The 16,495-nt window shown below is 39.5% G+C and overlaps 1 protein-coding gene across 3 annotated transcripts; it reads left to right on the forward strand.

Annotated features, from left to right (window-relative positions):
* Nucleotides 1–151: 151 nt before the first annotated feature.
* Nucleotides 152–15,802, forward strand: CCN6 (cellular communication network factor 6). 3 transcript variants are annotated; one of them, XM_031011883.3, is made up of 6 exons: nucleotides 161–614; nucleotides 7,192–7,489; nucleotides 10,958–11,200; nucleotides 13,086–13,149; nucleotides 14,328–14,514; nucleotides 15,455–15,796. In XM_031011883.3, the coding sequence occupies exons 1-6, from the start codon at nucleotides 513–515 to the stop codon at nucleotides 15,734–15,736; spliced, it is 1,176 nt and encodes a 391-aa protein (XP_030867743.2). In that variant the 5' UTR covers nucleotides 161–512; the 3' UTR covers nucleotides 15,737–15,796. The 3 variants fall into 3 exon arrangements, with proteins under 3 accessions (XP_055247525.1, XP_030867743.2, XP_055247524.1); XM_055391550.1 differs by lacking the exon at nucleotides 15,455–15,796 and having other exon boundaries at nucleotides 152–614; nucleotides 14,321–14,457; XM_055391549.2 differs by lacking the exon at nucleotides 13,086–13,149 and having other exon boundaries at nucleotides 162–614; nucleotides 14,321–14,514; nucleotides 15,455–15,802.
* Nucleotides 15,803–16,495: the final 693 nt, after the last annotated feature.

Here is a 16,495-nt window from a genome sequence, read left to right on the forward strand (position 1 = left end):
GGGAGTCAGGGTCCTTCGAGAGTCTGCCATTAATATGGAGGGGGAAAGCCAGGGCTGGGCTGCGATGGCTGCTGTGGGGGATCAGGCCTGCACTCTGTACGTGAGGGTGAAGCGGGAGAAGGAAGCAGCCTAGAGAGGACCCGGAGCAGGGCAAACACAGATGGAGAAGCTGAGGGCAAGGAAGGGAATGACGTGGGACCCCACCCGTTGTCTGGGGCAGGCTCTGCTCTGCAGGAACAGGTAACACAGTCACTTAGAGAACAGTCACTACTTGCCCTGCCCTCCTGAGTCCCGGGAGGAAAGTGCTCGCCCGCTCCTGACCTGTGACACGCTCACTGTGAAGGCAGGTTATTAGAAGAGTCCCATGAAAGTAAACAGGGTATTAAAACGGATCCTTAAAAATGAAAGTGCAGGCTGAAAGTTGGTAGTGTGGGAGGTAGAGGGTGTGTGTTCTTGTGCAGAGGAGCGTGGGGTTTGCAGAGGAGACAGGGGAGCTTTGTGTACCCGGAGCAATGAACAAGCGGCGACTTCTCTACCCCTCAGGGTGGCTCCACGGTCCCAGCGACATGCAGGGGCTCCTCTTCTCCACTCTTCTGCTTGCTGGCCTGGCACAGGTAAGTCCTCTCCCCCGACTCTTTCCCTTCTGGAGACTACAGCCATCCTTAGTTCTTCAGGCCCAAAACTAAACAAAACGAAGATGGGGGAAGAGGGAGGATCAATGGCTTGTGGAACTACTTCATAATAAATACGAAGCCATTTTTCTTTCCAAATAAAGTTCTGTGTTCGTTCATGAGCTTCATGAAAGAAATGTAAAACATTTCTCCCTTTCAGGTAATGGCACCGAAGCCTCCTTTAGCTATGTTTGAACAGCGCCACGCTTTCCTATATATTTTTGTAGCAGAGCCTAAGGCACAGCCTGGCACAGTGTGGGAAACAGTGTCTCTCCATGCCAGCTCCAGGCGGAGGCTCAACTTTCCATTGCTGTTTGCAAAATGTGCAAAGAGCCCCTGGAAAAACGAATTTTGACAGCGACTTTTTCCAGTTAAGTCTGTCCTTCTTTGAAAGGGGCACTTTGGAATAAACATTTACATTTTTAAAACATTCTCTTACTTTGTCTTTTCTCAGTCCATGTGTTTCTCACTTCCTGAAAGGGAAGCAGTCCATGGAGGCTTGGAAATATTTCAAGCAACAGACCAAAGGGAAGTTTAACTTACTATGAGCAATTCATTGCCTTAGTCTTTTTAAATAAGAAGATGAAAACAAGGTGACTTAATTGTTGATTTATTTACACGGTAGACAGGAGACAGAGCTTTTGAAATCTGGTGATTTAGAAAACATGGGTGTGTCTGTGAGTTAGTAGTTGACTGGGGCCATAAGTAGTAGATATATCTTAGAAAACAAGGAATTGCAAATTGTTATACCATATAGAAAGAGATTTACGATTTCAAAAGAATCATGACAAGAATGTCAGTGGTCCAGGTCATTGCTGCTGTTCTGTGGAGGGGCTCACTCCCCTGTCTGTGTGCCTCCTATTCCACTGTTCTTGAGAAAAAGCCTGTCATTGTGGATTGAGAGCAGCTAGATGTTCTTAGACAGCAAGTATTCCAACACAGAGAGATGTGTACAAAATAAACAACAACAAACACAGAAAGGTGTTACACAAAGAGTGGTAAGAATGGATTATTTTGTGCTTAACTTTGCCTTTTATGAATTCATAAATTCATGAAATAGCTGATAATACCTAGCATTTACTGAATATCTGCCATATGCCAAATACTGTGCTGGGTGCTTTATTTATTTATTTATTTATTTATTTAGAGACAGAGCCTCGCTCTGTCGTTCCAGGCTGGAGTGCAGTGGTGCAGTCTTGGATCGCTGCAACCTCCACCGCCTGGGTTCAAGCGATTGTTGTGCCTCAGCCTCCCAAGTAGCTGGGATTACAGGCCTGCACCACCATGCCCTGCCAATTTTTGTATTTTAGTAGAGAGAGGGTTTTGCCCTGTTGGCCAAGCTGGTCTCGAACTCCTGACCTCAAGTGATCCGCCCACCTCGGCCTCCCAAAGTGTTGGGATTACAGGTGTGAGCCACCACCTCCAGCCCAAGGGTGCTTTAGTTATTATCTTAATTATCAAGACAACTTTACAAGGTGGTCATTATTAATCCCATATTACAGAGGAGATCAAATGATGGGAAGTTCTGTAAGATCACAGAGCTATTGCAAAGCTCGGATCTGTTGTCAAAATGCTTATTCTTTCTATTGCACCATTCTAGTGATGCTTGTTGTCCTGAAACTTTGCTGTTGAAAACAATCAAAATATGCCTGAGGAAAAGAGAAAAATATAAGATTCTTTATATTTACCCACATCTTGACTATGTCCAGGCCTTCTTCATTTCTTCCTGTATTTCTAAGTTACTATCATTACAGAAGATCTTCAGACTAAAGATCCTCCTTTAGTATTTCTTGTGAGGCGGATCAGCTAGCAACAATTTCTCTTAGGTTTTGTTTACCCAGAAATGGTTTTTATTTCACCATCATGTTTGAAAGACAGTTTCACTGGCTATATAATTCTGGATTGACAGGACTTTTTTTCCCCGTTTAATATTGTCTCTGGGCATCTTGTTCTTCTCCATCTCTCCCTCCTCCTCCTTCGTTTAATGAGAAGTCAGATCTCAGTTTTATTGTACTTCTGTACGTAATGCTTCCCCCTTTTCTCAGTCTACTGTTATGATTTTCTTTATTTTGAGACGGAATCACCCTCTGTTGCCTAGGCTGGAGTGCAGTGGCGCGTCTTGGCTCACTGCAACCTCTGCCTTCTGGGTTCAAGCGATTCTCCTGTCTCAGCCTCCCGAGTAGCTGGGACTACAGTGCACGCCGCCACACCTGGCTAAGTTTTTGTATTTTTAGTAGAGATGGGGTTTTGCCATGTTGGCCAGGCTAGTCTTGAACTCCCCGCCTCAAGTGATCTACCTGCCTCGGCATCCCAAAGTGCTGGGATTACAGGCTATTTCAGCTTCATTTTTGAAAGATAGTTTCACTGGCCATATAATTCTGGGTTGACAGGTTGTTTTTTTTTCCTTTCAACATTGTCTTTGGGCATCTTCTTCTCCATCTCTTCCTCCTCCTCCGTCTTTTGATGAGAAGTCAGATCTCATTTTTAATGTATTTCAGTATGTAATGCTTTTCTCAGTCTACTGTTATGATTTTCTCTTTATCCTTGGATTTCAACAGTGTTACCTTTTGACCTCAGAGATTATCTGGAAATGCTTCAAAACTGGAAAGTTAAAGAAGCATCCGGGGGCAGTTTTGGGAGTGTGCATTTCATTAGAGAGAACACAAGAAAAAGCAGGGAGGAGAAAACCAACCCGGGGAGTCCAGCAAATGGCAAGGCATGGAAGGAGAGTGTGTGAGAGCTAAAGCTCAAGAGGTAGGCAGGAGAGGGCTTTGGATAACTGGCTCAGAAGTTTAGGCTGCAGAGTATAGACTATGGGGAACCCCTGATGGGCTTTAAGGAGAGGAGTAATACAACCAGACATGTTCTTTAAAGAGATTCCTCCAGGGGCAACATAGTAGATGCACTTGAAAAGTCATTCTGGAGGGAGGAAGGTCAGTCAGGAACTCGTAGTGATGGTGCTTACTTAGTAGCAATGAAATGGGGAAAAGCATCTAGTTCTGGGAAGACAAGGACAATAGAATACCTAGGAGAGGGTCACTGAATGGCCATAGGAGGTGAGAGAGAGGAAGACAACCTAGATGAATCCAGCTTCCTGACTCCAAACTTTGAAGAGTGAAAAATGATGACTTTTGGACTTGAGTATTTCCTGGAGGACATTTGGGTGGAGATGTCCAGTAGGTAGTTAGCTCATGGGTCCAGGGCTCAGTGGAGAAGTCCAGGCTGGAAATTTAGTTTTGAAACTTGCATAGGATGAAAACTGAAGGCAAGGGTGTGGGTGAGATTGCCAAGATACAGTGTAGAATGAGGCAAGCAATACATTAAAGCTATGAAACACCAATAGGCCTAAATTTAAGTCAAATTCAGGGTAACAGGAGCCTGCGGAGGAGATTGAGAAAGTGTGTTGAAAAGTAAGGGGAGGACTGGGGGGACCAGATGTAATGAAATCCAAGGTAGAGGAGAGTTAAATGCCTTAGAGAGGTGGCGCAAGAGGAGGACTGAAGAGAGTTCACGGATGTGAGACCAGCAAAGAGGCCACTGAACCTGGCATCCTGAATCACTGGTGGCTATAGCTGAACCTGTGCAAAACTGAGAAGGGGGCAAAATTTTTTTAAGTTTAAAATTTTTTTAGGATTCTAGCTTCACTATTTCTACTCCGTTCTCCATTTTGATGTTTCCTTTTCCCCTGCTCCTTCTCCAGAAGCCCAACAGTGTCCTATCCTCCCCATCAAAACCCATTCTCACGTTGTGCATGCAACTTTTGAATCACAGCTGAAACGTTACTCTTTACTGAGGCATATGTGTTTTACCAGTGGTAAGAAAAAAGGCTGAGGGTTTAATATTAGGTGGAATTTCATACAGATACTTCTAAATGTAGAATTTTTGAGCTGCAAATGGACTTAGATCTAGGAATCAATTCAACAGTCCCCAGTTCCATCAAATAAACATTAAGAGTTATTTACATAAGCGAATTGCCAGGCACTGTGCTAGGTGCTGGTGGTATACTCACAAACAAACCACAAGCACCTGAGGTTGGGTGGCTTTATGGCTAGTGGAAGAGATAGGCACTTACATGGGTAATTTCAGTTTAAAAATGTGTGCAAGGCAGAGAAGTTATAGGAACCTTTCTGGAAAAGATGATACTGAAACAGAACCTTGAAGGATAACTAGATGAAGAAGGAGCTGGGTCTGGGCAGAATGTCCCAGGCAGGAGGAACAGCATCATATATGCAGGGAACTGCAGGCACTTTAACTTTCTGGAACCTAATGCATACAAGAACTGCAAGACACGAGGAGGGCCCTGAATGTTGTGCATAAGTGCTTGCACATTTCCTGTAGGTCAGACACTTTCACGTGTGAAGGATGAGGGAGAGGAAGAAATCCAGATGGTTTTCAGCTTCTTGACTAGGGTACCTGAGTGGATGGTGACACCATTCACTAAAATGGGAACTGCTAGTTGAGGAGCAGTTTGTCGGGGGAGGGTACTTGTAGAACCTCAAAGCGCACATGTCCAGTAGCAACTAATAAGTTGTAAGCTTAAGGGATGAGGTCTAGGCTGGAGAAATAGATGCAGAGATTTTGTGATTTGTTCTGTATCAAAGCTGGGTTGCAGTATGATTTGGACTAGGAAAGGAAGGAGGGTAAGTGTTGAGAGCTTAGGCTCTGGAACCTGCCTGCCTGATTTAAATCACTCTTCTACCACTTACTTGATATGTCACACAGGACAACCTAAATAATTTGAGTCTCAGGGTCCTCATTTACAAAATGGAGTATACAGTTTCCTATTGCTGCTGTAAGAAATCACCAACTTGAATGGCTTAAAACAACATGATTATCTACAGTTCTGGAAATCTGATGTCCAAAAATGAGTCTTACAGGGCTAAAATCAAGTGTTGGCAGGACTGCCTCCCTTCTGGAGGTGGCAGGGGAGAATCCATTCTTTGCCTGTTCCAGCTTTTAAAGGCTGTCTGGCTTCCTTGGACCATGACCCATTTCAGCAACGGCATCGCTCCTACCTCTGCTTCTGCTATCACATCTTCTCTGATGTGCCTGCCTCCTTCCCCAGTGGACCCAATGTACTTGTGATTACCTTGGGCCCACCTGGATAATCGAGAGTGATAACCTCAAGATTCTTAAGTTGATCACATATGCAAAAATCCCCTTCAATGTTTTAGGTAACATATATGCACAGGCTCCAGGGATTAGGACATGGACATCTTTGAGGGGACCATTATCTGCCTATCACATGGTATAATCACCACTGCACGCTGTTGCTATGAAGTTTGATTGAAATAACCACGTAAAGTGATTTATAAAGATGGCAGTCATAAAGACAGACATTAGGCAAAGACCTTGTTTTCAAGATGCTCACATTCTTGGTGCAGGTATCAGAAAGTAAACAGCTGAAATGTGTAGGTAATAAGAAAGGTGGTAAACTCTATGGCGAAAGGACTGGGATAGGGTGCCCTTTCACAAAGAGTGGTCAAAGAGGGCCTCACTGAGAAATTTGAGCACAGACCTAAAGACAGTAAAAGAGTGAGCCATGAAGATATCTAGGGGCAGAGTGTGCTTGGAGTCAGAGAACAAGGATGCTGGCGTGGCTGGTGTGGAGGCAGCAAGGGGGTGAGTGGCAGTGGGCAAAGTAATGTGGGGAGGGGGGACCACGGGATGCAGGGCCATGGTGGCACTTTGAATTTTACATTGAAATGGGAGGCCATGAGGAAGTCACTCCATATGAGCAAAGAGTGATATGAACTGGCTTATTTTAAAAGAATCATTCTGGATGTCAAGTGGACAAAGGAGCAAGCAAGGTGAACACTCAGGAGGCTATTGTAATCATCCAAGTGAACAATGGTGACTTGGATTATGATGGTAACAGAGAGGGTATCAATAAATGATCAAGGTGGGTATTTTTAAAGGTGTAATAAACAGGATTTACTGATGGAATTAGATGTAAAATACGAAAGAGAAGAGTCAAGCATGATCTGATCTCAAGGTATTTTGGAAATATATTGGCATTTGCTCAAATAGGGAAGTGTGTGGAAGAGCAGATTGGAAGGGGAAGCTTGGGAGCTTGTTTTTGGTCATATTAAATTTGCTATACCTATTAAACATCAAAGTGGAGATGTTAAGTAGGCAGTTTGAGTCTGAGTTCAGAAGAGGGGTATGAGTTGGAGATAAGAGATATAGTGAGGGAAGATACTTTAGAGGCCTTATCCATGGGGCTCTGAGGTTTACAGATTAAGAGGATGAGAAGAAACTGACAAAGGAGAGTGAGAAGGAGCAGTCAGTGATGAAGGAGGAGTAAGAGTGGAATAAGAGGAATAAGAGCCTCCAACAGTCTTGGAGGCTGAGTGAAGAATAGTTTAAGGAGAGTAATTGTGTCAAATGCTGGTAGGTGTTATTATAATGATTGTAACTCACCACTCTGTATACTACCTGTTTGGGGGAAATCTTCTATTCCTGTTATACTATTACATAGAGAAGCTATTTCTAACATCACCTTTATTATCAAATGAAGTTCTGCTGCAGGGTACAGGGCACTGGACCATTAGATACAACACCCGAAGGAAGGCCTGGAGAAGTGTCAGATGCACCTCAGCGTAAACAGTTTTGTCACTGGCCCTGCAAATGCCCTCATCAGAAGCCCCGTTGCCCTCCTGGAGTGAGCCTGGTGAGAGATGGCTGTGGATGCTGTAAAATCTGTGCCAAGCAACCAGGGGAAATCTGCAATGAAGCTGACCTCTGTGACCCACACAAAGGGCTGTATTGTGACTACTCAGTAGACAGGCCTAGGTACGAGACCGGAGTGTGTGCATGTAAGTGTCTTCTTCTGGACCTGCTGGAAAAGATTGAGTCTAGACAGAATTTTTTTTTCCTGCAATTGTTAGCTTGGAGTGATCAGCTTAGTTTGGCTAAATATGAGGTGGGTTTAGTTTTCATGCACCAGTGGGACTGGCTCCATTGTATTGGATACTATGTGAAATTAGCAGATGCTTACACACATTCAGAAGCCCATTATTTTCATTGCATTGAGGTGATCTTGCAGTTCTTCTCAGGTAATTGCTTTTAATGATAGAAAATAAAAGGAATTATCTAGAGTCTGACTTTTTAAAGAGCTATAAAATGACAGCTTTTGTTAATACTGTCAAAAACAATCCGAATTCAGCCTTTTCTGTAACAAAAAATGATCTGCTTAAAAATATTAGAATGTATACCCAGTATTCAGACATACAACTTTAACCTCAGCTTTCCCAACTAATGACCAAGTTGCTGTGCTTTTTACTTCAGCAGATTTGTAAAAAAAGAAGGTGAGGTCACCCCAAACCACAACCTGACCCTCAGCCTTATGGGACTAAGCTCTGGAGACTGATTCAGACTATCTAAACATTGACACTAATTCAGGGTGCCAAATTATTTAGGATTAAACAAATAAAATTTATAAGGGAAGAGAAACACTCATGTCACCTGGGCAGTTTAGTCCGTCTGTAGAAAAGGCAAAGTAGGAAGGCAAATTACTATCAGAAGTTTGGTTATGAGCCACGGAATGAGAGCCTATCTTTGGAGTCAGGCTGAATGTGTAGAGCGCTCAAGCTTGATAGCCTGATGCCCCTGCCAGCACTGTATTGTATGGTTAAAAATGTGGGATCTAGGTTCAAGTCCTGACTGCTCTGCTAACTGAATACACTTGATCAAGTTGTTTATTCTCTGTGTGTCTCAGTTACATAATATGTACTTCCTAGCTTATAGAGTTGCTGGGAGGATCAAATAAAATAATGACATAAAACACCTAGCACAATAACTGGTATTCAGTAGGATCTCAAAAATGTTATTTATTGGAATCCTATAATGAAAACATGACCTATCAAACAACATGGCATTCAGGACACCCATTTTTCCCAAGCTGGGTAGGTTATTTCATTAACCCAACAAACACTTAGTGACCATCCACTACAGAGCCAAGCACTGTGGCCAGCAACTGAGGACACAACAGGAAAAACAAGAGATACAGGCCTTGTCCTCAGAGAATGAAATATTAAGGTGTCAGACCTTTCCATAAGTAATTTCACACAAAATGTGATGAGACTTTTAACAGGGCATAGCCACGAGGATAGGAATGGGGATAATCTATAACTGGAGCCCCAAACTATGACCTGAGGGTCAAATCTAGCCAACAGCCTGTTTTTGTAAATAATGCTTTATTGGAACATGGCACATTAATGTAGAGTCTATGGCTGCTTTGCAATGGCAGAGTCAGTAGTTTTGACCAAACACTCTCTGGCTTGCAAAGGCTAAGATATTTTCTAGTTGGCTCTTTTCAGAAAACCTGATGATCCCTGATCAAGAGCAACATTTTAAAAGCTTTTTGATCTGCGGACCCCTTTACAGTCTTAGAAATTACCCCTTTATACTCTTAGAAATTAATGAGGACCTAAAGAGGTTTTATGTGGGTTTTATCCATTGATATTTGATGGATTAGAAATTTAGAAATATTTATTCACTTAAAAAGAATAAACCCATTGCAGATTAATAAGAATAACGTTTTTATGAAAAAACATATAACTTATTTTCCAAAGAAAAATTTAGTAAAAGAGAGTCATTGTTTTACATTTTTTGCAAATCTCTCTAGTGTCTAGCTCAATAGAAGATAGCTAGAGTCACACATTTGCTGCTTCTTTCAATCTGTTACTATGTGTTTTTCTGGTTGAAATATGTGAAGAAAATCTGGCATCACACAGATATGTAATTTGAAAAGGGAGGAATATTTTAACAGGCTTTTCAGATCATTGTGTATATACTTTTTTGTTTATTGATGTTATATTAAAACTTGGCAAGTGACAGTGTCTTAAAAACTAGCTGCATCATGGAATCTGAAACCATATCAATGAACTTTCGACTCTGTGACATTAAAATGCATTGGTCTATCCAAGACCCATTTGGAATAGATTTTTTACTTATGCATAATTTTGCCATTCTATGCATTGTTCATTTGGAAAAAATGTTTACTGTGTTGTAGAGATGTTCAAAATATTGATACACTTAATTATGTAATATCTAAAAAAAATCACGCTAATATCATCCTCACCAGAAAAGTCTACATATTGGATAAATATAAAGTTTTCAGTGATGGATACAAGTTTTCCAAAATTCTAATTTTTCCTTGAAATCTTGAATTCTCGCATTGGCAAAAAATGCTGTCACAGTTGTTTTCCTTGAAGTGACAGGCTCAGTTTGCTCATCTTCAAAAAAAATTTCCAAAATACACAAGTCTGAATAACCAGTTTATCATCAGTCATTTCTTCAAGTAAAATTCCCACTAAAAAAGTGGTTAGCTCAGCTCACAACTTTACCAGTGACATAGTTCCTTAAGTTTCCCTGAGACAGCCGTTTGCTGAAGTTTCAAGACAGCTGTTGCACTAAAATATTCTATGTATATTTCCTATTTTGTCACGTAGAATATTAAAGAGACCAGTATTTGATGATTAAGATTTAATAAAATTAATACTTTTTGCTGTCCCATCAAGGACATTCTTAGGTAAAACTCCCCCCCACCCCTTTTAAAGTATAAGTACCTGGCAAGGAAAAATACAAGATTACCTCTACAGTATGATTCATGCCAAGGCACCAGCAGTTCAGTTTTAGCCGCAGTTGCTTTTGTAGCACCGGTGCAAATACCAACACAGTGAAAAACGCCAGCCACATCTTAGTATTTGGAAAAGAGTTTTGACCTTGCAGATACCCTAAAAGTGTCTCAGGTACTGCCAAGGGATTAGAGGACCACGCTTGGGGAACAGCCTATCCAGAAGGTCAAGAATACTCCTCAGAGGAAGGGAAACTCTCCTGCAATCTCTTAACAAAAACCATCAGTACCTTGCGGTTCTGTAGTTAACTAACGTATAGTTTCTTCAGACATTCACTTATCCTGTCTTCCTAAGACTATATCCTAGCCTATTGTTGGATGCCTGAGAAAACCTGTCTCACTAGGCATCAACCTATCTCAGATTTATTATCAACCGCTATACTTAATGGTGATTTTACAGGGTCTTTACTTGGTCTTAATTCTGGAAGTGACCATGTGGGGTTTATGGCCTGCAATATAATAAAAATGCCTCACTTTAGAAACCTTTCTACAGATGTCCTGTGAAGGAGGTTCCAAACGGAACCTAAGAGGTTGAGAGCTATACTTCGTACAGGAGATGATCCATTTCTTCTTAGGTTTATAATTGGAGGTCTAGACTGTCACAGGTTATGGCTTCTTTGGCAATTTTGCTCTTTTCTCTTTTCAGACCTTGTAGCTGTTGGGTGCGAGTTCAACCAGGTACATTATCATAATGGCCAAGTGTTTCAGCCCAACCCCTTGTTTAGCTGCCTCTGTGTGAGTGGGGCCATTGGATGCACACCTCTGTTCATACCAAAGCTGGCTGGCAGTCACTGCTCTGGAGCTAAAGGTGGAAAGAAGTCTGATCAGTCAAACTGTAGCCTGGAACCATTACTACAGCAGCTTTCAACAAGCTACAAAACAATGCCAGGTGCTCAGAAGTAGAGCTATTTTTCATGTATGACCTTGGTGGTATTCCTTCATGTTCCTTTTACGTATCATAGGTACTCAGTAAGTACTTATTGATTGGTGGTCAGAGTGAGATATAGTTTGAGTGTATCATTTTACTTAATCTTTGCCTTAGACAGGGATAAATATCTGAAAAGGAAATTTTATAATGTTTTAGAATTTTCTGGTAAAACATTTAAAAACATTTTAAAAAGATCTACTGGGTCAGGAAGCTCTTCTAAAATCTTACACCTCTGCTTATTCCTAACCTCTTCTCAGGAAAATTGACCAAATATTGTTCACATGTACCCTAGAACAACTTATTTTTATTGTTCTATTATGGGCAAGAAGTTTGACCATTCACTTCCCCAAATTTTAAAAGGCAACATTTCTATGTGATACAGGCAGAAATGGGAGGCTACTGCTGAAAAATATTTAAGAACTGACACATATTTTGAACTTGTAAATATTATTTCTAAAAATAGAAATCTCATAGGAAGTCCTTTCCCTCACTCTGAAATTGAAGCTCAATTGCTAATCTCTCTGTAAACACACACACACACAAACACACACACGCACACACACACAGGCATTTTTAAGTAGGTTACACATGTATCTATGTTCTCAGAAAAATGAAGTGTGATCCTTCATTACTCATCTTGTGTATCTGGCCATTTCAAACAGCTTAAGTATATTTATAAACCTTGTATTCTGGTCTGCTCTAAGTTAGCATTTTATTTAAGCATCAGCATATTTTGGGAACAGGAGTTTCAAAACCACCAGCAAATAAAGTATAGAGGAGGAAGGACTCAAAAGGGGCAACATCGAAGTCTGGTTCTTGTTCACATCTCTGTGTTCTCATCCAGAAATCAAGAATGCCTTTTTCTTAAAGTTTAGAGCTTAGTGAGAGGTGCCATGGAAATGCAGAATACTTGAATATGTTAACAACTCATAAGTTCACTTTTATTAAGTGGATATTTAATAAAGGCAACCATAAGCAGAGAAATGAGTTTAGATATTTAAAAACTAACTCTATGAAAGGAACATCCTCAGCAACTCCAGTTTTGTCAGTAAATTAGAAAAAACATTTACTAGGTTGTGGTGAATTTGCATTTACTATACATGTTCAGTTGACAGCATGACACTGTTAATGCTCTGAAATCTCTGAAATTGTAAGCCATGTCCTTATTTTGTTTTCAAAATGTACAGAACAGTTGGTTTTCTGCATTGGATTTTAGTCATTCAATATAAGGCTCTTAGAACCCACACATAAACTTCCCTGGGAAGACTACCTTAGAGCAGTTTTCCACAAGTGAAGCCCTTCGGATCAAGTTCAAGTTGGTCTCATTTTAGAAGTTAGAGAAGTTCAGTGGATTCACTTTGACCTTGGTTGGGAGAGGCATCAGATAGTCAGTCTTAGTAGTTAGTGTTTTGTCAGGTAAAACAAGAAAATCTCCTGAAGTGTTCTCTGGTATTTATGATTTAGACCTAGGTGTGTTTCAAACGAAGTATACGTTCAGTCTAATGTCTCTTCTTCGCTTAACTGTGAAATTATATTTATGGCCCACACAGGAATTTGGCTTTTAAAATTAACCATAATGACAAAAACACATACTTTTAGATATATTTGTGACAGTAATTTATAGTCTATGGTTGGAATCTACCTTTTGCTAGGTCAGTATGAAGCATGCAATGACATAATGCCCTCATGCTTTTTTCAATGCTCACCAAACACTAAGCTTTGTTTAAAAAATCTCTTCTAGTTTTCTTGCTTTTTAATGAATGGTAAATTCCTGAACTACAGCTCTTGGTTTAACAAGTGGGATTACTGGTAACACGGTAATCTAACCTGCCTTTATTTATTGCAGATGTGTGCCAAGCTTCTAATCTGCTTCCTGCATTGAGGTCTTTAAACTGTTGTCTACCTTCCAGGTATCTTCACGTTTCTGCTTCCTCTCCTCAGTTCTATGTGCAATTGCAAGAGACTCTACTGTAATAACACTGAAAGCAGTGTCATAGTATCAATTAAAATAGAGCACATACTTTAAAGAGACTATTTCCTATGAAGAAGGCTTTTTTTTTTTCTGGGTGTTTTTCGAGTTTTAAGTTGATTTTTTTGAAGTAATATAGCCAGAATTTTGCTGTGCAGACTCAAATCACAACCATACTCCCAAAGCATCCATTTCAAGATGCACATTAACCTTAAGGAAATGCCTTGAGACAGTAAGTCAATATGTAGTTTGCTTAAAATGAGCCAAGGGCCTGATTCATTTATAACAAGAAGCTCCCAGTGACCTTACATGGAAATGGGAGCATTATTATACCCTCTTATATTCTCTCTTCCCCTCCTATTTCTCCTTAGCAGCAGACATTGGAGGGGCTCTATCTACTCACTCACTGACCCATCTATTGATCCACCCATTCTGTTTTTTCATAAGTAATTTGAAATCTTAGCCAACTGGAGAGTACTTTGGGCCTAAGAACATAGGGAGTGTGACAATTAAGTTGAATGAATGAAATTATACGCTTGCAATGACTTTCTATATAAATGATTAGTTTAGTTCAGTGTAGTATTAATTAGACAGTTTTCTAAAAGACTAGATTAAAACAAATGGAAGAAATCTGGTCTCACTGATAGTCTCATTCTCAACTATAATTTTTGTATTTTAGATTTTAACATATTATGAAAGTTAACATTAAGATCACACTGTTCTGATCAAATTCCCTAATTTTTATTTCAATGTCTGTTAGAAATGATGAGGCAAGAACAAGGGAAAAGACAACTCAACAGGAACATAAGCTTAGGTTTAGTATTCAGAGGACAGACAAAGCAGAAAAATGCAAATGAGTAAATCTCAGTTTTTCAAAGATAAAGTATTTTTATTCCTCCTAAGAGACTGGACTGTAATACTTGATTGAAAGTTAATTTTGGGGTTGGGAAAGAGGGAGATAGAGTGATAAATTAGACCATCAACTTATTTTATTCTGAGTTATATTATACAAAAATACTCAGATTTCTTAAACATTAAACATGATTAAAAATTATCTATTTATACGAGTACATTTATATGTATACATATGTACTTTTCTCCCTTTGTTTTAGCTTATAGAAATCTCCCACTTATTTGGAAAAAAAAATGTCTTGTGCAAGCAACAAAATGGACTCCCTGCTCCAGAACATGTGGGATGGGAATATCTAACAGGGTGACCAATGAAAACAGCAACTGTGAAATGAGAAAAGAGAAAAGACTGTGTTACATTCAGCCTTGCGACAGCAATATATTAAAGACAATAAAGGTAAAGTTTAAATATATTTAACTTAATTCAGTATTAAGAGATTCCTGAAAAGTAAGCATGTGTGTGTTTTGGAGGGTGGGATGGTGTTTAGTTCTTAGAAAAATAAAACCATCTCATTATAATGCTTAAAGTCAAACTATTTCAGAGGAAAACAGGTATTAACTGCATGTTGTGGGGAAAATTTTACCAACCAGAGCAGATTCTAACTTCTTTTTTCTATGTTAATGAATAAAAGATTTTGGTTGCTACACTATAATTATGAAAATAGGTATTATGAACATCAGAGTAGAGAAGTCCTGATCTTAGTTATATATCACTAACTTGGAAGGAAGCCACACCATTTCCAAAATGCTCTACGCTTACATAGTAAACTTGCTAAAACACTATGATAAAATATTTACCCTAAGATTGTTTGGTATAACTAGAGCTGGTCCTACTTCTTGAATGAGGCAGTAAGTCTGTCTCAAAAAGGGTAATTTTTAGAAATGCTACACAATCCTTCTACCCCAAAGTTATTCTCTATCATATTAGCAAGTTGACAATTCAGTTTTAAAGAAAGATTAGGATAATTATTCATCTATGCATCCACTGAAAACTGTCTGGGCTGTGTTATGGAATTTGCTAAGTCTTAGATAAATATTTAATAAGACATGGCTCTTGATATTAAACAAAACAGAAATTTCTATTTATTGTAAAATTGAGTCAAGAATAGATAGCAAAAAACATTGAGGAGTAGGTGCTATAATATGATGAAGAATAGAGAGGACAGACCTCTGATGAGAAGGGGATCTTAAGGGTAAAGAGAGTGCTGGAAATCACTACATAGCAACTTTTATTAATGCCTCCAAATACTTATATTTGTACTATAAACTATTCTACATGTTTTCACAACTATTGTAATAAAATTTAAAGAATGACTTCATTTTATGTATCTTTTCAGATTCCCAAAGGAAAAACATGCCAACCTACTTTCCAACTCTCCAAAGCTGAAAAATTTGTCTTTTCTGGATGCTCAAGTACTCAGAGTTACAAACCCACTTTTTGTGGAATATGCTTGGATAAGAGATGCTGTATCCCTAATAAGTCTAAAATGATTACTATTCAATTTGATTGCCCAAATGATGGGTCATTTAAATGGAAGATGCTGTGGATTACATCTTGTGTATGTCAGAGAAACTGCAGAGAACCTGGAGATATATTTTCTGAGCTCAAGATTCTGTAAAACCAAGCAAATGGGGGAAAAGTTAGTCAATCCTGTCATATAATAAAAAAATTAGTGAGTATAAAATGGTGGCAAATCTACTTTGTTTAAAACAGTATGAATGCCTATTCTCAGATCACTATTTAAGGCATTAGAAGCTTTTAAAAAGTTATCCTAAAAATATACATAAAATTTGAACAACTTAAAAATTGAACTCATTTCTAAAATATATCCTATAATTATATAATACACAGACATTTGTTACCATCTAAGCATTTTGTGTATGAAAAAATTATGCAATTTACAAGAAAATATTTTATAAAATAATCTGGAATACTTGCTAAAGCTGTATAAAAAGTATACTAAATTTTAGGCTGGGCGCAGTGGTTCATGCCTGTAATCCCAGCACTTCGGGAGGCCAAGGTGGGCAGATCATTTGAGGTCAGGAGTTTGAGACCAGCCTGGCCAACATGGTGAAACCCTGTCTGTAATTAAAAAAATACAAAAATTAGCCAAGTGTGGTGGCGTGCGCCTGTAATCCCAGCTACTTGGGAGGCTGAGTCAGAAGAATTGCTTGAACCCAGGTGGTGGAGGTTGCAGTGGGCCAAGATTGCACCACTGCACTGGCACGGAGAAGCGAGACTCCTTTGGGGGAGAAAAAAACATACTAAATTTAAAAAATTTAATCTATATTTGACAATGTAGCCTAAGGTGCCCATTAGTTGATAAATCATTATAGGGCAAGTGAAATTCTAGATTAATTCTTGAACAGAAATAAGA

This window comes from Gorilla gorilla, chromosome 5, assembly GCF_029281585.2.
Source record: "Gorilla gorilla gorilla isolate KB3781 chromosome 5, NHGRI_mGorGor1-v2.1_pri, whole genome shotgun sequence".
Taxonomy (NCBI): Eukaryota; Metazoa; Chordata; class Mammalia; order Primates; family Hominidae; genus Gorilla; species Gorilla gorilla.